Genomic DNA, 23,405 nt, shown 5'->3' with positions numbered 1-23,405 from the left:
ATGATAATGATGATGATGTTGCTGAGTGTGGCATTAAACAACAAATAATCTAACAAATATTGTATTTTTCTAAATCTCCATAAAACATCACAATTCATTCCAACTCCGAAAGGCTTACCTTGATTGTGCATGTGGCATCTGTGTTGTTTACTGAACACACAGAACAGGATGGATTGTTGACTACAAACAACACCTCTGATGTACTGGTTCTCTTCCCATCATTGCTGACTTTGATAGAGTAGCTCCGGACAGAGAACACAGGCAGTGTACATACCAACTCTGAAGCACTGCGATACACAGCTGAAGTCACTACCTCTGGGCTCCCTCGAGAAGTTATCCCAGTATGATCAATCTGGAATCAACAAAGGTCACATTTCAGGGACATTGCTCCCATTTCTGCAGGGAAAGTTATAGAAGTGATGATGACACTGAGAGAAGGAAAAGTTATCTTACATTTCATGTTTAATCTTCTCGTTTCATACTTTTATTTCCCATAAGTTAAACATTTGAAAGTTATTATGAAGATTATCAGATTTCCTCGAATGAAAACAATGTAAACTTTGTTTCATTTTCAGGTAAGGCCAAAATGAGTTCCAAACGTTGATTGGCCATCTTTGGGGCCAGCTAATTTTCTAGGAAGATGTAGATAAAGACTGTAAAAAACATGTTGTTAAACTTGCTGATACTGTAGTTAGATTCACTCTTGAAGTTGAAAATATCTACATATTCACTTATTTTAGCCATACTTAACTTGATCCAAAAGTGTAAGAAAGTCAGACATAAGAACATATCTGATATTATCCATACTATATTTAACAGTTTTACGAAACCTTAGAATTTGGCCGTGATCCTACCTTTATCAGCACAACTACTGTAAATCATGAAATTATGGGGGGCATTTTATTAATGCAAAAAATGCAAATGCCACTTGCTCACATTAATTAATGACACATTTACTTCTGGATTTATTTGTGTAGATTTTCACGTCAGGTTCACTGTGGAGATATAGTGACATACATGAACATAACAAAGCTCACCATAAACAACATAACCGAGTGCTAGATTAATTTAGACTTTGCTCCTCACCAAGTCCCAGGTAAAGTATTTACACAAGTTGATCAAGCAGTTATGACAGTCACCAACTGTGTATGACGCTGTGTTTGTTCATGGTGACTTTGTCAAATTATCTCATAATTATACTGCACACCCATGGAGTAAAAAATGTCCAGCACAGCAACAGCAGTCGTGGTAAATACATGATACTGCTTATTTACCTTCAAAGGATTGCACTAACATGTGGCACAACCGTGGGGATGTGTACAATCTTTGTTGGGGACCCAATCCATCTCATTTCAATATGCAGTATTTGGACATTTCCTGCCTTTCATTTCATGGACGTTACAACAAATGTCAAGCAGTTGAATTTTGTGAAGATGTTAAAATATATTATGGACCTGCTTATGACCCAATATTATATCATGGATTTCTATGTGTACTGCCTTGGTAATATTGTTTGATGATTAGTCGTTGTTGGTCAAAGGCAGGGTTATTTGCATTAATTTCAAGACACTTTTTAGGCTTGAGGTGGACACTCAGATTATGCATTATGCATTAATTTCATGATTTCCAGTATCTAGCAGATAATATATGTCAACTTACTGTAATGGGCACCAGGTGACAGTATACACTGTTATTCTTGAAGTAGTTGCCATTAACAACTGTGCTGTTGCAAGTTCTGGGAGAGTGATTGCAGACAGAATTGCTCTGTTCTGTGTTGAGAGTGGGTATTTTGTCAGCTGCCAGGGAGCAGTCAGGGCCTCGGTACCCAGTGTTGCATTCACATTGACCTGGCAATAACAAGACCATTCATACAGAAAACATTCCCATCATCATATTCAATAAGACAGAAATATTGGGTAATTCACATTGAAACAAAGGATGTCTGAAGCATGTACTGCATGGTCCTGAACATAGGGTGCAGTTGCTCACACAAAATACAGTTGGTTAACTCACGTGATGACCCATTGCATGTTCCATTGCCACTGCAGTCATTAGAACACAGTGCCTTCACCACCTGAATCGGGAGTGTGGGAATGCCGCCGTTGTTCTGCTCCCAGGTGTTGGAATCCCTGGTTACCGAGGACAGACATCTGGTCTGCACATCCTGTAAAGCTGCATCTGCCCAGTCCTGGTTGTCGGTCAGCTGCAAGTAAACAACTGACAATCAGAAGGTTGGAAATAAGATTTGGTTCCAGGACAGAAAAAGCTTTTGAGTTCTGTTACAGTAAAGCAGGGTTAGATGCTAAAATGTTTCAAATTAATGATAAAAGATATTTATGCAAACATCTCATTATTTGTCTGCCCTTTCCTTTTCATTCTTCATAAACAAGTTATCCAATAAAATAATCTGTTAACGTAAACAAGGTATTCAACTTTGTCAAGATGATGCTTTTCGCTGATGATGTAACTTTGATATTAGCTGCAACACAAACCTTGCAAAATCAGGTGGATGTGTTAGAAGATTATTTACGATTACAATTTGTTTACACTTATACGTGGACATCAATTTTGTTCAGTCAGATCTCTTCTGTACATTTACTTATTTTAGGTAGAGAGTTTCAAAGACAGTACAAAGCATTTACATGTATATTGGTAGTCTTATTATCAGTTTTGAATGTTGGGAAACTGAGACATGACACCTATTGATATTTGCACCCAATATCAGCTTTCTCATGATACACATAAACGTGGATAACACCCTCTGGTCTTACCTTGACATCTCGCACACAGTTTTCTATTTTAACGGTGTAGTTTTGGGCATCAAAGTTTCCACACTCCTCAAGAGCTGACCTGATCTTGTTGGTACAAAGTGTGCGGGCCTCTGCTTCAGTTGTGTTACTTGCAGTCGGCCAAGTTGCACCCTTGGAACAGACAAAAACACACCATTCAAATGTTGTGAATGTTAAATATTCAGTGAAGAAAGCTAAATGCCATTATATCAGCCACATTCATTGGCCTAGAAATGAGGTCTCATGATTTTCAACATTTACTTCAGTTACTAAAAACAGAATAGCAATTCGCCAGAAGTAGCATGCCTCAAAGATAAGCCAATCAGACGTATCCAAATCTTGTACCTCATACTGTTATTGCAGCTAAAATAGTTTGACTTGTTGACATTGTCTCTATATAATACAATAAAAAAATTAAAGACTTCATTCTTGATGAATATTGCTTTTTTGAAGTCCATAAAATAAGTATTTACATCATATACAGTCGATAATTGTATATTGTCCGAGCTGCAGGAGTTCGGGAGATTTTACTACTACAATGTAAAGTAAAACAAAACAAATCATGAAGTAGAAAAGGCCTTTGAGCACTGTATGTACTAAGTAAAATCTACCTGTGAAGCATGGTAGTTTGGGTCATACTGGAAACCGGTTGTCTGCCTCTTACGTCTGCTTGAAATCTGTGATAAGAGCTGTTCCTTCTGATCCTTTAGTAGTTTGTCAGTGTATTCCACACCTGAAGTGTAAGACAATTCATTAGTGATCAAGTATAAAGGAAAGTGTGTTTGTGTAATGCGATTTCTATGATGTGAGAGGATATGCAGTATCATCTCAATGTAAGTCTCCTTACACTTTAGGGAACATTGTCATGTTAACAAACATTCATGTATGTATCTCATAATATCAAAAAACAGTTTCTGATTAATATATATCTCCCCTAATTTTCGGAATTTGACGCTTTTTCGACACAACATAAAATGACTGCTTTCACCAAGTAAATAATGTCTTGAATATGTAAACAATAAGTATGGTTTATCATGTATCGTGTACAAGACATGCACTTGTTTGGCATCAATGTACGTAATGAAATACCCAAAAGAATATTTCAAAACAACCAAAATTATATTCAATATTGAAAAATATTGGACATATATTTGTTCATTACTATGTTATTATTTCATCACATCGCAGGATTACACAATAAAAGATGCGAAGAAAGCTCTATTTGTATAGAATTATCAGGATAATCGTATAAGGTTGAACCAACGGGGTACCTGGCATGGGTTTTATTTTATACATTTTACAATTCCTGGAGAAATAAAGTAACCAGTTCAATATCCTGTGATCACAATATTGAAAAAAGAATGAACCAACTGATAAAATGCAAAACGAGAGGAATAATTCGTAAATTGTTTGTGACTAACGCGCACCTGGCGAATCGTTAGATATCACTGTTTTATGTATCAAACGACAATTCCAAAACCAAGACAATTCTTTCAGAAATGTGTGCACATATTTTAACGAAAAATATTATCCTTTTTTTTAAAGTAATATATATTCAGTTTTAGTCATAAACTAAAATGAAATGGCTATTCATGGCTATAACATTGGTTATATGAACTTATAATATTGACTGTTACACATCCAAAGAAATACGTACATGCTGCAGTTACATTTACACTTCATCTTGTAACACTTGTCCAAAGGAAAAAAATATCGTATTCGACACTAAAAACCTATCAATTGTTATGTAAACAATGTTCAAACAAACAGGAGAATATCAAACGTTCGTTCATACTTGTTGTGGCCTATATTTACGTATGATATCATTTTGAACATTGACAAATATCCAAAGTGAAATTTATTGCTAAATCTACATCATAACTGAAACTGTAAACAGCATGATACAATGATCGTGTGCACTCTCACTCAAGGACCTTCACCTCAAAGAAATTACCAAATATGTACAACAATGTTGACGTATGACATCACTGCCTGTGACCGACTTGTACAAAATGGCGTGTTCACTGTCAACAGTACCCGGGATTGTAAAAGGGGACTTTCGTAGTTTCAGGGATCGTATATACATAAATGTGACATGTAAGTAATCATAAACATTCTGACAATCTATCTACTGTTATTTGTTGTTATAATTTTCATTGAAACAAACCGAAATAGTCTTGAAATAAATACCGTTGTCGTTGTGCGTGATTTTGCGTCAGACATGGCGTCACACAGGACGGTAACTTTGACAATTTCTGTTGTAAATATCAACTCATTGCAATGTATCTATTTTAAATTCCCTAATTCTTCCTACAATTCTCTTCCCATGCATATTCTGAAAATGTTGAGCCAATATCTTGAACGAATAGACGAATGTTGTCTCAATTGGAAACCATCCCATTCTAAACAGACTAATGAGATCCTTCCTACTAGAAGATGTTCTGACAATCTGGGTAATGCAGAGGGCTGCTGTGTTGGGGAGTTCACATTCTCCGAAAAGTTCTCTGTGGGTTTGACTGTAGGCAGTGCTTCCTGGGAGAAGTCCCCTGTCTGGGCTGCCTGAAGAGGGGGCAAGGGCCCTGAGCGGATGATGAGCCTAACCAGCCTCAATGTGCTGGGATTACACAAAGCCTCTTTGCTGCATTTTCTATTTTAATCTGTACAAAAACAGCGAGCCTGACCATCCAATCCCGTAAGTAAACTCTTACAACAAGCATGGTCACCTCTAATGGCAAGCATGGGTTGCTGAAGACCTACCTATTCTAACCCAGATCAGGTAGTGTTTATACAGTTGGTTGGTTGGCAGCACTCAGCAATATTCCAGCTATAGGACGGCGGTCTGTAAATAATCGAGTCTGGACCAGACAATCCAGTGATTGACATCATGAGCATCGATCCATGCAAATTGGGATCGATGACATGCATCAACCAAGTCAGCGAGCCTGACCACCCGATCCCGTTAGTCGCCTTTTACGACAAGCACAGTTGCCTTTTACGGCAAGCATTGGTTGCTGAAGACCTATTCTACCCCGCAATCTTCACGGGTCCTATGCAATATAGTGGAAAGTTCACTTCGGCGTTCGTGTTTGCGTATTTTCCAAAACATTCTAAACAATTCTAGGGTTATCAGAGACATTTTGGAATGATCATTGGTGATTTCATAAAAGACAGATACCCATGATCACTAATATGCTATTTTTTAAAGTCATTTCTCCGAGTAAATATCTGAAATTTAGATTTCAAAACATGCTGTAAATAACGCCATGAGTGGTGATTTAGTAATGTGTAAAAAATTGCGACATTTACGATGTACCTAATATTCAGAGGTCATTTTCAGTACTTTTACTTGGCCTAAAATGCCAGTGGATGATATCACGGAACAGGGAATTTCCCACCTCATTCAAAACTGTGAAGTGTATTAGTGTGCATGATGTAGTTTGAATTTTATTGGACTTCAAAGTGAGGGTTGTAGAGGAGGGACATATATGTCCCTGTGGCATCCAGGGGGTTCACCAACCAAGTTGGGTTAATAACTTCAGGGTGAAGTTCAGCTGGTGTCTGAGTAGCTCTACAGCTTGATGAGCTTGATTCCATGGTCCAGGTAGAGTCTCCAGGGCATCTGGCTGCACTTTTACTGCTCCAATGAGAAGATTGTTGCTTGCTTCTGTTAGCTTGGGTTGCAGAACCTTTGAATATTGGATGATTCTTGGTCTGAGTGTGAGAAGAAGTTTCTCGTGAATGGTGGGTTGGTAACCCTTCTTGAGTATGTTGGACATCCCAATTCCTCCAATATCTTCCAAGCCACGTGATCTGACTTGTGGTCTCCAAAAGGCAGAAGACTTTCCTCCTCTGTTGGTAGATCGCTTGACCTTTACTTTCTGTATACCAGAAAATCTGCTTTTAAACTTGGCAAAGGAGGTTTCCAGATTGTTTGCTACTTGATAGGTAGCATAGTCAAGTGTTGATGTTTTCACCACTGATACAATAACTGTCAAAAGGGGAAGAGTCTCTGGATGATGAAGTAATGGGGCATCTATCAGCAATCCAGGCTAGTAGTTCATAGCCCTCATAGATAAAAAGGTGATCTTTCAATCTGCGATAGTAGATGGAATTGGTATCGCACCTTCTTGGAAGAATGTAGGAAGCGTATATGTTGTAGGCTGATTGATTGCTGAAGGCTGTGGAACCCTTGAGGATGTGTGCAGGTTAGTTGCTGCGTGTATGTGTGCGGCCACATGGAGGTATGGTTGCTGCATTATTGTCTGCAGCTCCAGCAGGTTGGTTTCTGCATGAGTGTCGGCGACTGAGTGCCAATATGTTGCTGCATGAACCTCTCAAGCAGAGGCTGCATGATAGCCTACACCTGCATTAATGTCTGCGGTTGCGTCTGCTGCTGTGAAGAAAGGGCTGTAACTGAGGCTGAGGTGGTCTGCTGCATGGAGATTGTCAGCTTCCTCCTTAAAGTCAGACTCCCTCTCTTCCTCTGTATAAAGTGTAGGCATAGTGTCAACCTTCTTCATTGAAGTCGTCTCTGATGAGGATGATTCTCTCCTCTTACAGTCCATCTTCTTCCTCGGTACTTCATATAGTACATGATTTCATGGTGAAAACAGAGGTAACATGTCAAGTCCAAAAGTATGACAATATTTAAGCCAAAAACCAAAAATATTATTACATGTGATGAATAAAGAGTAAAAAAATGTAATCTGGGCAAAACAAATTATGAAAAAGGGTTAATTTTGATAGGATGGCATGGATTACAGGAAAGGAGTTCAGGAAATTTTCCCCAACGACTCAGTTGGCGTGAAAATGAGAGAATGACAAGCATACTGGCTTAGTCACATGTTTCAAGTGCACATACGCAGGCTGGGGATGCATTCGGGTGAGCTGTTTTTCTGTTCTCTGGGAACACAGTTCAAGAAGTAGAGAGAGATAAGCAATTAGTTTTAGTCAGGATAAGGTAAATTGGATAAAATCTAAATGTTTGTTCTATCTTCAAATGAAATGAATGCTCCCCAGGGTGGGAGTTACTAAGCTCTCTTGGACATGCAAACCATGTTGGGCCAAAGTACATGGTGAGCTTCTGAATAAATATCTTTCCTAACCAGAATTGAGAATCAACTTGAGAATCACAATATAAAATGCCTACTCCAGAGAATAATCAGTCTTGATTATCTGCCTAAACATGGCACTGCCATGCTTGAATAATCTGAACCCCATTGTGCTATGTATCTACCAAAATATGGGCCTTTGGGTTTCCTAGGTGGTGAAGCAGTTCCAACTTTAAAATAGGGATTTACATCCTTCTAGGTACATCAGTAACAATGACATGTCACTTCTTGTTTTCTGGAAACACATATCCAACATTTGTCTTCGGTAAACAGGACAGCAATTTCAAATAATAACATCACTTCCAGGTTTGGAAGCACATGCCCAAATGCTGTATAAAACTTCAAAACAAAAAGTTCCAAGCCTCTAGACATAAACCCAATTTGGCTTAATGATGTCGTAAAATTGCATTTCGAGATGCCAATCACTGTGAACTAAACTAGTTTCTAACTGTTGGACATTGCACAGGGTCTCATTGTAAAGATACAAAATGTCTAAATATGACTCTAATATTCACTCTACTCACCTGTCGAGACACCACACTCATCAATGTTCTGGGAATATCCACACACCTTCTTTCCTCCATCAGAACAAGAACAGTAAATACTGGAAGTAAAGTTCCCAGATCCTCCATAACCAGCATTGTACATGCTGTCTTCAGAGACCCTGTAGAATACACAACACTGCAGCTGTATAGTATATAACAATAATAACAACAACATATCTTGCAATGTCTTGTCCCTGCTTGTTATGTTTCTGAACGTATGGAGAAGATAATAGTTCCATTGGACACCTTTGGCTGATTGTCTATACAAGTTTCTCGTGATATGATGCTCCTTTCATTTTTTTGAGTTTTGAAATCAAGTATCCTTTCATGATTGCTATTTCTGAGTAAACTTTGTCATACTTAGTTTGATTAGCGGTATGTCAAACAAACATGGTTTTAAACTAGTTTCAGTTATCAACCAACTCCTAGTTCAAACAGTTCTACTGACCTTGAGTAATAAGTCAAGGAGAGGCCAGGTGGAAATGTGCTGAACTGGTTATATTTAGAATTGAGAGTTGAGAATATATATAGATATTGTTTTTTGGAGTGTCCTTGTAGAAACGTCTTTCATCACTTCAGTCTTGTCATCTAGTGCCATAACAATAGCCATTGCAGTCAACAATTGTTATACATGGAGTGGACTTGAAAACATAGAATAAATATGTGATAAAACAAGTATACATTGTTTTGACATTTGTGTGCAAGTGGTCAGACCTATTATCTTCCTGTAAGCGCTAAAAATCCACAATGCTGTCAAATAATATACCTTTGACTCATGTAAAGCTATAAAATTCTATGACTGAATGTGTGAATTAAATATCATAGTCTGAGTTAATTGTTGTAGAGTCAGCTAACCTCCAAGACTTGGCAAAGGGTATTGGTTCATCATTGATGCCGGTAACAGTGTACACAGTTGTGTTCTTGTCCGTCAAGTCGTTCTTTGTGTCACCATCATATATGCCACAGAGACCTGGAACAGAGTAAGACTGCATTGCTTGCTTCTGACCACAATTACAAAACACTATGATGGCACTGTAGCTCAACTGGACCTGAAATGTCAATTTGAAATGTCAAAAAAGCATTTTTAAAAGGGAGGGGTCCACAATATCTAATCCTCTCTACAAATGGGGAAGAGGTACACGCCAGTCTGACAGGCGTCTCCCTGCACATGTGTAACAGGACCACTATGTGTACATGCAATAGGTCGGCAGGCCTTAGTGAACAACAACTGATAAGGATTTACAAAATCTTTGTAAGAAGACACAAAAACCGAGTACAAGAGGTTATGCACATCCACATTTCATAGGAATAGTTTTAACTTACCTTGTGAGCGACCAATGACCCAAGCTGAAGGCTCTACCCACACATTCATGAATATGTCTGCAGTTGATGTAACAGTCACCTTTGACCCACATGGTAACAGAATCTGAAATGAAACCAGCACACACTGGTTGATACTGAGCCATGATACTGACTGAATGACCACATATTGTGTACTGCCTGTATGACCAAGCACTGTGTTCTGTAGGGTCTGTATTTTCACTGTGTACTCACCCTGTATGTATCGCCTTCCTCCTCCTGGAAGATTTTGGTCTTAGGTGTGAGTGTTTCTTTGAAGAATTGCTCTACTTTGAGTGGCAGTTTCTCTGTTGAGTTTGTTGGGGTAATATCACATTTACTGATCTGTATGACATCATTACCACTGCGGATAGATGTGCCACACACACTGCTGCCACGACCACTCCGTCTCAGATAAATGCGAACCTGTTCCAATACAGTAGGATATTCATGAAACAATGAGTTGTCTTTGCTTTGGGCAGAGCACAAATCTATTCTGTAGCATGTAGTTATCTGATAGCTGTTCACTATTTTCAGATATTTTTTCGTATGGAACAATTTGACCAATCACTGTCAATGGTCCCGTGCTCGTGACAGCAAAAACTCTATGTTGACATATAATAGTCAATCTACAACAAAAATTACTTTCAACGAGTCAATGTATGGCATTTATGATACATATGTCAATTCTCTATCCACTAAAGTTTGTTTCGAGTAGTCAATAGCAGCAATCTGACTGTGGTTGCTTTTAATAACAGTGAGCTGTGCGATCAACCGATCATTTTACACACAATTTTGCAGAAATGAATGTAAACAATATTGTGTGAAATTTTGAATAAAATATATTTAATAGATTACAAACATAAGTCCAGATATAAAATAAACACTTTTTTATAATCAGACAGTGTAATTACATGATTAGTTTGTATACTTCAGTACGGATTTGTTGACATGGTATTTCCGGTGTTATGTGCTCACAGTGATGTCTTTGTATTGCGGGAAAAAACATCAACCCTGTGAACCCTTATACACAGTGATATACGGTGCAACAGTTAGGTCCTATTCCTGCATGGATTGTGAGGGATTCTGTTGTAATCCTGCTACCTACCTCTGTCTCCAACTCAGTGTGCCTGTACATGATAAACTCTCCTTCAAGCATTACATCATAGTTCCTGTAAAAACAACAGCCATCTAAATCAGAATGACAATATTTCTTCATAATCTTTGTAACAAAGTGGTTATATGTGAAGGATAAAACACATCAGAAGGTTTTTATGAGATCTAAAACACGAATCCAAGGGGATGAGAGTTTAATATCACATAAAAACCCAAGGGTAAGTGTTTTATCTAACTTATAAAACAAAAAAAGAAACTTAAAACAACATTTATCAGCATTTTTATGTTTCATACATACTTTTCATGAACCTTAGGAAACGGGCATAAAACATCTGTTAATTGAAAAATGAAAACAGCATTGTGATTTATCAGTGCCTCTGTAAACTACTGGTACACTCACTGGGCTACAGTTTTGAGGGCTGCATGTTCAATCCACGAAAATATAAGGGAAACATTTGTCATTGGATTTTACATAATTCTGCAAATTTCATAACATGTTGTTCAGATGCAAAATAGATTTCTAGCGAGAGACAATCACATGTTACCATATAAACGGAAGTTGTATAAAAAAAATTTTTCAAATAATAAAAGTTTGATGTTTAATGGATTGTTTTGTTATGATTTATGCATCTGCCAATATAAGGATTGAAGTTGTATTTGTTGACGCTCATCAGCTGATGAAGACAGTGCCTCACTTGATCAAATTTACCATGATGCACTTTGTGCTTGTTGGTGGCAGTGTTTGTGTTGAGTCACTCTCATGTTAATAGAAATACATTCTTTCAACACCACACTTCAAGAAGCCACATACACACATGCATGCATGCACACTGCTGTTGCAAGTGCAATAATCTTGCACACGACATTAAACCCAATTTCACCTCACATTATCTCCTTGTGAGGTTGTGACCAGTTCTCAACAGCTATTCTCATCTAGGCTGGACTGTTGCTCTATGCATTGTTGAACTATATTCACACACAGAAGGAACTTTCACAGTTGGATGTTTTTATGACCAATGGACAACTGGTCCTGTTAATCCTGGCCAATGTACTTACAGGCCATCAAATGTTGTGATGTGAGGATCTGCTGTGGCTCCACACAGAGCATTCTTCATGTCCCTATCGATGATGGTAACCTGTCAGACACAAAGTCATAGGGGGATACATTAGTTGAGGACTTGTCAATATCATTTACTGTATGTAATACGATCTTATGTAATTTGTGCACAAATTTAACTTTAAAGTTGATGTGTTATTTTATATCAGTTGAAATAAATGCATTAAATTGTTATGTAGCTTCCTGATCATGGGATTGTGTATTATACACACCAGGGTGCCATTCCTTTTCAGCACTGCGACTGTCATAAGTCTATGATAAGATATAAGAGTTATGTTCCCCTTAGTGCTAAGATCGCTTTGTACCACGTCACCCTGGTGATTACCAAGACATTTCTTATTGAACACAATAATGAACGATGATTTTACAGCCAGCTCTATAACAAACCTGGAGTTCTTTTATCAGTGTAATGTTGTCCCTTGATCCAACTCGATCTCTCTGAAAGATGTTCACTGTTACATTTAGGTCTTGTGCATGAATAATGCGATCCAGAACAGAGCGAAGTGTGATGCTTGATGTTCTGACTGCCATGGTTGCACCACAAATTGCATTCTCTACATTGGAACCAGAATACCTCACAGCCAGTGGGTCAATGGTACGATCAGACCCAACACATTTCCTACTGTCCACGGCCACAACCTTTGCCTCAGCATATACAGTGCATGCTTCCCCATACATGAGGGGGCAGTACATATCTGGTCTGATGCCCATATCAACTTGAATGTCAAGAGATAATCCTTCAATCAACTGCATCGAGCCTGGTGGAGTCACCTAGACAGAACATACAGAATTCATATGAAATTAACATACATTACATACATACATACATACATACATACATACATACATACATGGAGGCTATCTTCTATACTGTTGTACTAAACAGAACATTGAGGATATCTTCTACACTGTTGTACTGAACGGAACATGGAGGAAAGCTTCTATACTGTTGTACTGAACAGAACATGGAGGATATCTTCTATACTGTTGTACTGAACAGAACATGGATGATATCTTCTACACTGTTGTACCGAACAGAACATGGAGGATATCTTCTACATTGTTGTACTAAACAGAACATGGAGGATATCTTCTATACTGTTGTACTGAACAGAACATGGAGAATATCTTCTATACTGTTGTACTAAACAGAACATGGAGGATATCTTCTACATTGTTGTACTAAACAGAACATGGAGGATATCTTCTATACTGTTGTACTAAACAGAACATGGAGGATATCTTCTACATTGTTGTACTAAACAGAACATGGTGGATATCTTCTATACTGTTGTACTGAACAGAACATGGAGGATATCGTCTATACTGTTGTACTGAACAGAATATGGAGAATATCTTCTATACTGTTGTACTGAACAGAACATTGAGGATATCTTCTACATTGTTGTACTAAACAGAACATGGTGGATATCTTCTATACTGTTGTACTGAACAGAACATGGAGGATATCGTCTATACTGTTGTACTGAATAGAACATGGAGGATATCTTCTTCACTGTTGTACTGAACAGAACCTGGTGGTTATCTTCTATACTGTTGTACTGAACAGAATATGGAGGATATCTTCTATACTGTTGTACTGAACAGAACATGGAGGATATCTTCTACATTGTTGTACTAAACAGAACATGGTGGATATCTTCTATACTGTTGTACTGAACAGAACATGGAGGATATCTTCTATACTGTTGTACTGAACAGAACATGGAGGATATCTTCTATACTGTTGTACTGAACAGAACATGGAGGATATCTTCTACACTGTTGTACTGAACAGACATGGAGGATATCTTCTACATTGTTGTACTGAACAGAACAATGTGGATATCTTCTATACTGTTGTACTGAACAGAACATGGTGGTTATCTTCTATACTGTTGTACTGAACAGAATATGGAGGATATCTTCTATACTGTTGTACTGAACAGAACATGGAGGATATCTTCTACATTGTTGTACTAAACAGAACATGGTGGATATCTTCTATACTGTTGTACTGAACAGAACATGGAGGATATCTTCTATACTGTTGTACTGAACAGAACATGGAGGATATCGTCTATACTGTTGTACTGAATAGAACATGGAGGATATCTTCTTCACTGTTGTACTGAACAGAACATGGTGGTTATCTTCTATACTGTTGTACTGAACAGAATATGGAGGATATCTTCTATACTGTTGTACTGAACAGAACATGGAGGATATCTTCTACATTGTTGTACTAAACAGAACATGGTGGATATCTTCTATACTGTTGTACTGAACAGAACATGGAGGATATCTTCTATACTGTTGTACTGAACAGAACATGGAGGATATCTTCTATACTGTTGTACTGAACAGAACATGGAGGATATCTTCTACACTGTTGTACTGAACAGAACATGGAGGATATCTTCTACATTGTTGTACTGAACAGAACAATGTGGATATCTTCTATACTGTTGTACTGAACAGAACCTGGTGGTTATCTTCTATACTGTTGTACTGAACAGAATATGGAGGATATCTTCTATACTGTTGTACTGAACAGAACATGGAGGATATCTTCTACATTGTTGTACTAAACAGAACATGGTGGATATCTTCTATACTGTTGTACTGAACAGAACATGGAGGATATCTTCTATACTGTTGTACTGAACAGAACATGGAGGATATCTTCTATACTGTTGTACTGAACAGAACATGGAGGATATCTTCTACACTGTTGTACTGAACAGAACATGGAGGATATCTTCTACATTGTTGTACTGAACAGAACAATGTGGATATCTTCTATACTGTTGTACTGAACAGAACATGGAGGATATCTTCTACATTGTTGTACTAAACAGAACATGGTGGATATCTTCTATATTGTTGTACTGAACAGAACATGGATGATATCTTCTATACTGTTGTACTGAACAGAACATGGAGGATATCTTCTACACTGTTGTACTGAACAGGACATGGAGGATATCTTCTATACTGTTGTACTGAACAGAACATGGAGGATATCTTCTATACTGTTGTACTGAACAGAACATGGAGGATATCTTCTACACTGTTGTACTGAACAGGGCATGGAGGATATCTTCTATACTGTTGTACTGAACAGAACATGGAGGATATCTTCTATACTGTTGTACTGAACAGAACATGGAGGATATCTTCTACACTGTTGTACTGAACAGAACATGGAGGATATCTTCTACACTGTTGTACTGAACAGAACATGGAGGATATCGTCTATACTGTTGTACTGAACAGAACATGGAGGATATCTTCTACATTGTTGTACTAAACAGAACATGGTGGATATCTTCTATACTGTTGTACTGAACAGAACATGGAGGATATCTTCTATACTGTTGTACTGAACAGAACATTGAGGATATCTTCTACACTGTTGTACTGAACAGAACATGGAGGATATCTTCTACACTGTTGTACTGAACAGAACCTGGTGGATATCTTCTATACTGTTGTACTGAACAGAACATTGAGGATATCTTCTATACTGAACAGAACATTGAGGATATCGTCTATACTGAATAGAACATGGAGGATATCGTCTATACTGAATAGAACATGGAGGATATCGTCTATACTGAATAGAACATGGAGGATATCGTCTATACTGAATAGAACCTGGAGGATATTGTCTATACTGAATAGAACATGGAGGATATCGTCTATACTGAATAGAACATGGAGGATATCAAGTGAAGGGCCATGATATAAAACTTGACATCAGTATGAGACACCTACTCTCTCCAGTCAACCATATATAGTCACCTTGAATTGGAAATGATAGTACTGTTCGCTGGTCAGTTCTGAGCTCTGACAGTTTGTGATTGATGCTGTGGCATTGCAACCAATCTGAAACAAACAGAAAACCACTGCATAATTGTCTTTGGAACAAATGATAAATCTTACTTAATCACAGAAAGCGTCACCTCTCTTGAAAACATCACAATCATATTTTGCTCATGGTAAATAAATCTTTCATCTAAACCTGATTTCCATGGGGTTTATGTACACACAGTAAAATATTTATTTTTCCTTTTTGAAAAAAAACTTGCCAATACTTAAATGTTATTACTGTTATAGTTTCATAGTGATATCAGATAATATTATTTATTTATTTATAAATTTGCTAAAAACAGCTCACTTTCAATCCCAGCCAAATATGTTTCAATGGGAATTGGACAAACATTATTTTACAGAAGGTTTTCAAAAGATCACCAGGCTATTTTGAAACAGGACATTTGAAACACATTGTATGTCATCTAGAATAGTTCCGAAAATAATCATGACAGAAGGACAAACATAATTAATTATATGGATGCCTTGATAGCTGAATATCCCCACATTACAGGGTAAAACACAGAGATACAAGAAGTAATATGTTGACACAGACCTGTCAACCCTACCACATTTTGCGGGAGACTCCTACAATTTAATGAAATTTTCCAGTCTCCCACATGAGAGACTGTTTCGGATTGGTCGAATTGAACACGTAATACACTGGTCAAGCTACCATTCGTTCATTTTCCGTATGTGTTTGTGTTTATCTGAGATGATCTTTGAACGAAAGTGATATGGGTAGATTTTGCTAGGTTTATTCTTGGAGGAGGAAATGAAAATGGAAATTAAGCTTGCTGTGCGCACAAGAAACTTTATATTTATTGTTTTAAAATATTTTGTTTTCTTTATAAAATTAATAAAAACAAAAGTTGAAAACTATCATTCTACTTAAAAAATCTCCCCCCTTAGAGGCAAATCTCCCCCATTTTGCAGTCAAATCTCCCCAATTGTCATGATGAGGGGTTGACAGTTCTGTTGACATAGCGGGTCAGGGTGACCTATCCCATGTGTTGACATTGTGGGGTGACTTAGCATAAGTGTTTATATACTAGGGTCACCTATCACATGTGTTGATATAGTGGGGTCACCTATTTTATGCTTTCACATATGAAAGGTCCCTCACCCCTTCAGCTAAAATGGCACTCCGCTCTTCATTGCTGAGTGTTGAGGAGTCCAATTGTGTATCCAGTCTGTCTCCCAGTTCATCAGACTTTAATGTTGTACTTCCAGTCACCCATTTCACTGTGTAGGTGACACCTGTGCCAGCAACTCTCTGCACTCGGCAGTAAAAGGTGACTTTGGTCATAGAGGAGCTGTATGTCAACACTGGACGTTGGGTCATTTGCGGGGAACTGTCCACACCTAGAAAGAAAATGACTTCATGCATGTAGGATATGTTTCCTTATTACACATGGGAAAAGAAACAGTTAGTTTATCATTATGTGACATGTTTGCCATACAAAGTTATCATTTTGTTCAATTTGATTGGATAACCATCACCTTGCCTAGGTCACACATTCATAGAAAAATAATGAGACTAACATTTTTTACCAATTCAGCAAGTTACATACATGTTTCAAATTCACTTAATTTGCATTCAGTTTTAGTTATACATAGATCTAATACAGTCAATTACAGAAGAGCTATGACCATTTGCCATGGAGATACTACAGATAGTTCAGGGTTGCTGGCCAATGACTTGAGCTTGATGCACATACTTTCGAAATTTATTTTGATTTAATGCGTGCACTATCTTTTGTAACATACCATGAAAGTTCATTTGTTTCATAAAACTGGTACACAATGAGTGTAGTGTTGTTTATGTCTTTCATGAATTCTCACATAAGTTTCATTCATTGCTGGAAGTAAATTTAAAGTGTAGCAGAATTTTATGGGATAGTGTAAGAAGTGGAATATTTATGAACTCTGATGTAATGGAATCCAGAGCACAAACAGAATCCAAGTCAAACATTTCTTGCATACTATCTCATATGCCTACAAAATCTTATGTATTTGTCTACAATCACTGCACCTCTTACCTGTGCATGTTGGCGCTGTTGTTGATGTTATGACTGAGGATGTAGATTGTTGCACATCTGCACTCGATGTTGCACTCGATGTTGCAGTAGCTGTTGTAGATGTCTGGCTCGGTAACAGAGAAATGTCAGCTCCACTGGAACTAGTTGTGTCCACATCTAGACAGACATCAACTCATCACTGATACATGGGTATTTTGAGAATTTCTTCACACATGGCTACCAGTTTAATACCAAATAAACTCCTTCCTATTCCAATTTAAAGAATGTCAAGCTGAAGTATTCTAAAATATACACACACACACAACTTGAAAAGCTACATATAACACTTAGTAATTGACTTTACTGAGATAAATTAGTAGACTGCTGTAGACTGTCACTTGTCAGTCCAGACACGGATCGAGTCCATAGTTTGGATGTGCATTTCTTCATTTTGTTCACAAGGATGTGTTGTAGCATATTCTTAAATGGGCATGCAGACAAACTCTCTGACATCCTGACGTATGCTACAAAGTTAAGTTCAAGATTTTAGGGTCTAAATGATCAACTCACTTCTGTATGAAACAATTCTAGGGAATTTCCAGGGTTTTCAGAAGGAATGTGGAAGTTGTCCTTCAGTGTTTCGTGATATCAAGAATTCAATCTCATGAAACACGTCAGTTTCGCAGTCATGGGACTGACCTCTCTGACCAATGGTAAGGCAATAAATCGTGCAAAATTTTAAATGGATGTTATACACACAAGTTTACTTCATAAAACAAAGTAGATGTGATATTTTAAACATTCATCACAAGAACCAAGATGATGGCTACTTGATAGTAAGCGAAATCAAGCAAACTATATTACTCAAAAACCCTTCTTCATCATGGCGTCAAGCATCACACATGTGTTTTGAGTGGCCACTACATATTTTGGGTATGTTTCCCTTTCCTTGGATGACTGTAATTGCAGGGATTCCTTCACCAGTTGGTAACCATCTCTTCAGTGGTAAATGTGAGCAAAAACCTCCAGGTTTTCTCTGGATTCATTGATTGAGGGAGATGTGTTTACTTTCTTAGAAGTTGGTTAAACGTTCCTGAGACACTTTGGTCTTTCAGACATTTAAGGGATTCATATTTCACCTATACCCATTCAAAACTGTATTCCCCTTTCACATTTACCTTGGTAAGAGCAACTTTCACTGAGCAAGGAGATTCAAAAGATGTTGTCAAAGAAGGACGATCAGTTTCTGAGCCCAGTGTTCATGGTGCCAAAGAGGGATGGAGGTCAATGACCCATCTCAAGGATGATCACCTCAGTGAACAAGTAGTGTCACATCTAATGTCCTCTGCTTTCACTGGAAGGTGGTCTTTACCACTTATGGTGCTTGCCTTTCAGAAAGCTACCAAGACCTGTTGTCAACATGATGACCTAAATGTTATGCCATCTCTAAACATTGTATTAAACTGAAAAAAAGTCATTTATCCCCAACTCAGTACTTACCATTCCTGGGGTTTCAGATCAACACAAGAGATCTGAACCCTTTCTTACCTCAGGAGAAGGAAGATTATATCGTAGCATGATGTTGTCACAAGAAACCTGGCAAGTGTTTATTGAAAAATTCAGCATTAATGAGAGCCATTGTTAAAGGGGCACTGATCTAAAGCAATTCCCAGGGACTGGTGGTTGCCTTTGTTATTGTTTTTTCCCCGTGAGTACCCGGATGATATGCAACGCAACTGAGCGTGTCAAGAGACTGGGTTACCGTCTGCAAGGACAGCTGAATAAACTTGGAGGCAATATTTGTTTTACTCATTTTTGAACACTGATTGGTTAACTGTGATCTATAAAGGTTTCGACAAAGGGCGCATGTTAATAAATTTCTTCAGCCTAAACAAACAGACAAAAAGAAGCTCATCGGATGTCGTCATTTGGAAATAGTTATATGATTGTTATAGTTTAATAATAAAAGAGTATGCATGCAGTGAAAGCATTTTCGGATTTCGGATAATATGATTACTACTCCCTTGTTGTCATCAACGTTTTCTGGTATAACCCTACCGTTGTGTATTTGTCGTCTTTCACTTGATGCTCAGTTAATGAATTTATTACAGGTATAATTAGTGGTAGCACCGCTCAGAATACTTGACAAAGGTTCCCATTTGGCATTTATTGTGTCTGGGGTAATTATTTAATCTAAATCCAGGTTTCAAGTGAGGTGAAATGTGTGTTATGTAATATGCACGTGGCAGCCCAGCAAGAGATGAATGATCAGTTGATTTACTTTTTTTGTAAATCAACGGATCATTCCTAGTCATAAAAGGATTAACAGAAAATACATTGATTAATCACTGTTATCTTGCACAGTGGATATGTCAAACGTGAGTGTTTACATGTCTAGGTTTACTAAAACAAAGGGAATACACTCATATCATGGCATGAACTGCCGATGTAAAAACAACATACTTTGTTCAAAGGGTTAACCAATAATATATTGATTGATTGCTCATTATTATCTAACTCAATGGATTTTTTTAGGAACCGAGGGCGTTATGAAAATAGTTGTCATGTGGGCTTTCTCAGCCGACCTTTGAGACATGACACCTTTGTGAAACACCTGAAACAATCTAAGTGATTGGTTGAGAAACTAACACCGGTCCTACTAAATAACGCCCGGGGGGCGTCCGGAAACGTTCGGGAGCATCAGGGCAATGCCAGGGAGCGTCCGGGAGAATGATACTAAATAATAAAGTGTATTCTATATAATTGTGTTCTTGTATTAATTATACAAAATAACATATAGCTGGAAAAAAATTACATACACCCCTATTCTTTTTAAATGGTGAATCTGCGAAGCAAATACGATTTGATTTTATTCGAACTGACGAGGTATTCGTAATGTAGGCTTTGAAGGATACAATGTAAATTTGCTTATGGAACAAAAATAATGTTCTTTTATAATGTCATATTCTGTATACTATTCCATTCTAATACTGAAACACAGACATTTTCAAAAGTTCATGCGTGGCCCCAGATGGTTCACTGAGTGTTAAATGTCCGGTACTATAGCGTCCGGGCAACGTCGGGGAGCATCTGGTGGGAGCGTCCGGGAGGTTCCATCAGACGTCCGGAAACGTGCAGCGGCCAGAAACTTACGGTTAATGGTACTTCCATTTTCTGGCCGCTGCACATGGCAAACACGTACGCCAGTTGATATTCTCACGATCTTACCAAACTGAAAAAGACATGTTTTATTGACTGCACTGTATTTTTAAACTCCCGGACGTCTGATGAAACCCCCCGAACATTTCCTGGACGCCCCCGGACGTTCTCGGACGTTAAATAGTAGGACCCACGTATACGGGTTAATATATCCCGAAACGATATAGATATTTTTTTAAATATTTGATTGTTACAGAGACACGTGACATCGAATATGTTTCTTTGTACAGCTGCAGACGTGTGGGATATTGTTCCTTTGTGTGGATATTCACGGATACATTCCTCGAACAAGGAAGCTGCCTAAAATTATACACATAAATTTGGTAGGTTGTAATTATGATATTTGCATTTTGTTTTCCTTCATTTGCTGTAGCATTGGACAGATTCATTCCTGTTCCTCTACGTCTTGGTTGGGAAATTATTCGATGCGCGATAGAAGTTGTTTTCACAAGTCTTTTCCTTTGTAAGCGTGTATATATTACAGTCAATTTGTAAAATGTGATTCTCTCAGGCAATTTATAAAATGTGTAAATATTTTGACTGAAAAATCTGTCCATTTCTTTAACAGATTGACTAAAACTGATTAAGACGATCAAAAGGGCCTATAAACGTCACAATAGATTATTATGTAGCATTAGAAGCCAAACAATATAGAAATGTACTTTTCATCCTAACATTTTCAGTCTCTTGGTGATGATATTAATTATAAAAATGTTTGGAATTTCGTTATCATAATAATACAGATGGACATATTTTTCAGTCAATTTGTAAAATAACTGAATATTCAGGCTTTTAATAAATTTCCTAAGTGAAAATTTTGCACATTTGGACTGTAAAAAAATATAAACACGATAAAATAAGCAATGTTCAGGAGAAATATTTACTTTGTGTTACAAGTCAAAATAGTGTAAACGAAAATCGCACAATTACCAAGCAAGTGACTTATCAAAAGTTCATCACCATTACCGATGCTACCCTCAAAGATACCTACATTTCCTTATTATTTCCAAAACTGTATTTCATTTTGTTGATAGATGTGACCAGACGCCCTTATACTATCAATAAAAGTGACAAATGCGCTTACGAATTGCGCAGCACAGGTCGCGAACTAGTCTAGGTTTCTGCTACATCATCCAGGTACTCAAGGGAAAAAACAATAACAAAGGCAACAACCAGTCCCGGGAATTGCTTTAGATCAGTGCCCCTTTAAAGCATGGCTTCACTGCAGCTACTTTCAAATACATGCTACATGGGGCTACTGCATCACCAGATTTACTAGACAGGATTTCACTGTCCTAGGGTTTGAATTCAAAGAGCCAAGTGATTTGGGGCCCATTTTTGATTGATTTGTTTTCCTCAGGACTTCGGGACCAGATGCAGCCCTTTTCTGGCAGGTGACCAGATCTTCTGGCTCAGTCAATAGAAGCCTATCAGATACAATGACACCGAAGGGAGGGGTACTTCATTCCCTGTATGGCAAAACCTATCATGGAACCATTTCTTGCTGGAGATGATGATTGTAATACCAAATCTCCTTCCACAAGTAACAAATCTGATATTCTCCCCACTGTGTGTCAAACAACACCTTTATATTAGAGGCCTGGAAAACCTGGCATCAAGATAATCAATACAGAACTGTTAACAACACTAGGTCTGCATTTCACTTAGCAGTAGAGGGTTATCCAGTTGGACAACACGTCCCTCAGCTAAGAAACTGATGATGTGATTCTTAAACAGAAACTCCAACCACAATGTCTTGGGATATGAATGTAGTATTAAGATACCTGAAACTGCTTGAGGAAAACACTGACTATTGTGCTGCCTAATAAGATACTGTCAAAGGTATTGGTGACCAAGTTGATGTTCACCTCAGCCAGATGATTAGCCTATGATAAAGAACTGTAGGCAGTGTCACACCATCTCCTAGGTCCTGTCCTGGTCAGTATGCTGTTTATCTGACCTAACATCATGGCCCTTCATACCTTGAGGTTATAGGCTTGGGTGACAGTGACGGTAAAGGTCAGGGGCATATTGCATTGGCAGGATGCTGATATACCGACCAGGTCGGTAACGAGCTGTACTCAGCCCCAGTCAACCCCCTTGCTCTGGTGGATGAGGAAATCTTGGCTATAATTTCCACCTCAGCTGACACAAGAAAGGAGGACACATCAGAGCAGGGTCAGACAGGTCAGTTTTAGCCATTGATTTCATTGGCCCTCCTTATGAGTTGCCAGAATAAGCCATGGTAGGGCAGGTTTAATACCAAATACATA

General features: G+C 37.9%; 1 protein-coding gene across 2 annotated transcripts in view; it reads right to left on the bottom strand.

The window, feature by feature from the left end:
• LOC124150009 overlaps window positions 1-23,405 on the bottom strand; it is a 359,724-nt gene that overhangs the window by 7,452 nt on the left and 328,867 nt on the right. For both annotated transcript variants that reach the window (XM_048393436.1, XM_046521880.2), the window contains 15 exons: window positions 17,935-18,090; window positions 17,019-17,257; window positions 15,824-15,907; window positions 12,404-12,787; window positions 11,956-12,035; window positions 10,892-10,955; window positions 10,000-10,209; window positions 9,769-9,871; window positions 9,301-9,415; window positions 8,425-8,564; window positions 3,401-3,522; window positions 2,772-2,921; window positions 2,014-2,203; window positions 1,660-1,847; window positions 119-352 (listed from right to left, as the gene is read on the bottom strand). In XM_048393436.1, the coding sequence (XP_048249393.1) occupies window positions 119-352; window positions 1,660-1,847; window positions 2,014-2,203; window positions 2,772-2,921; window positions 3,401-3,522; window positions 8,425-8,564; window positions 9,301-9,415; window positions 9,769-9,871; window positions 10,000-10,209; window positions 10,892-10,955; window positions 11,956-12,035; window positions 12,404-12,787; window positions 15,824-15,907; window positions 17,019-17,257; window positions 17,935-18,090 (2,459 nt within the window). The remainder of the gene's footprint in view (window positions 1-118; window positions 353-1,659; window positions 1,848-2,013; window positions 2,204-2,771; window positions 2,922-3,400; window positions 3,523-8,424; window positions 8,565-9,300; window positions 9,416-9,768; window positions 9,872-9,999; window positions 10,210-10,891; window positions 10,956-11,955; window positions 12,036-12,403; window positions 12,788-15,823; window positions 15,908-17,018; window positions 17,258-17,934; window positions 18,091-23,405) is intronic.

This window comes from Haliotis rufescens, unplaced genomic scaffold (genome assembly GCF_023055435.1).
Source record: "Haliotis rufescens isolate VD_foot unplaced genomic scaffold, xgHalRufe1.0.p SCAF_12, whole genome shotgun sequence".
NCBI lineage: Eukaryota > Metazoa > Mollusca > Gastropoda > Lepetellida > Haliotidae > Haliotis > Haliotis rufescens.
The sequence above is the reverse complement of the archived record's forward strand: the minus strand, read 5'-3'. Positions and strand labels throughout refer to the sequence as shown.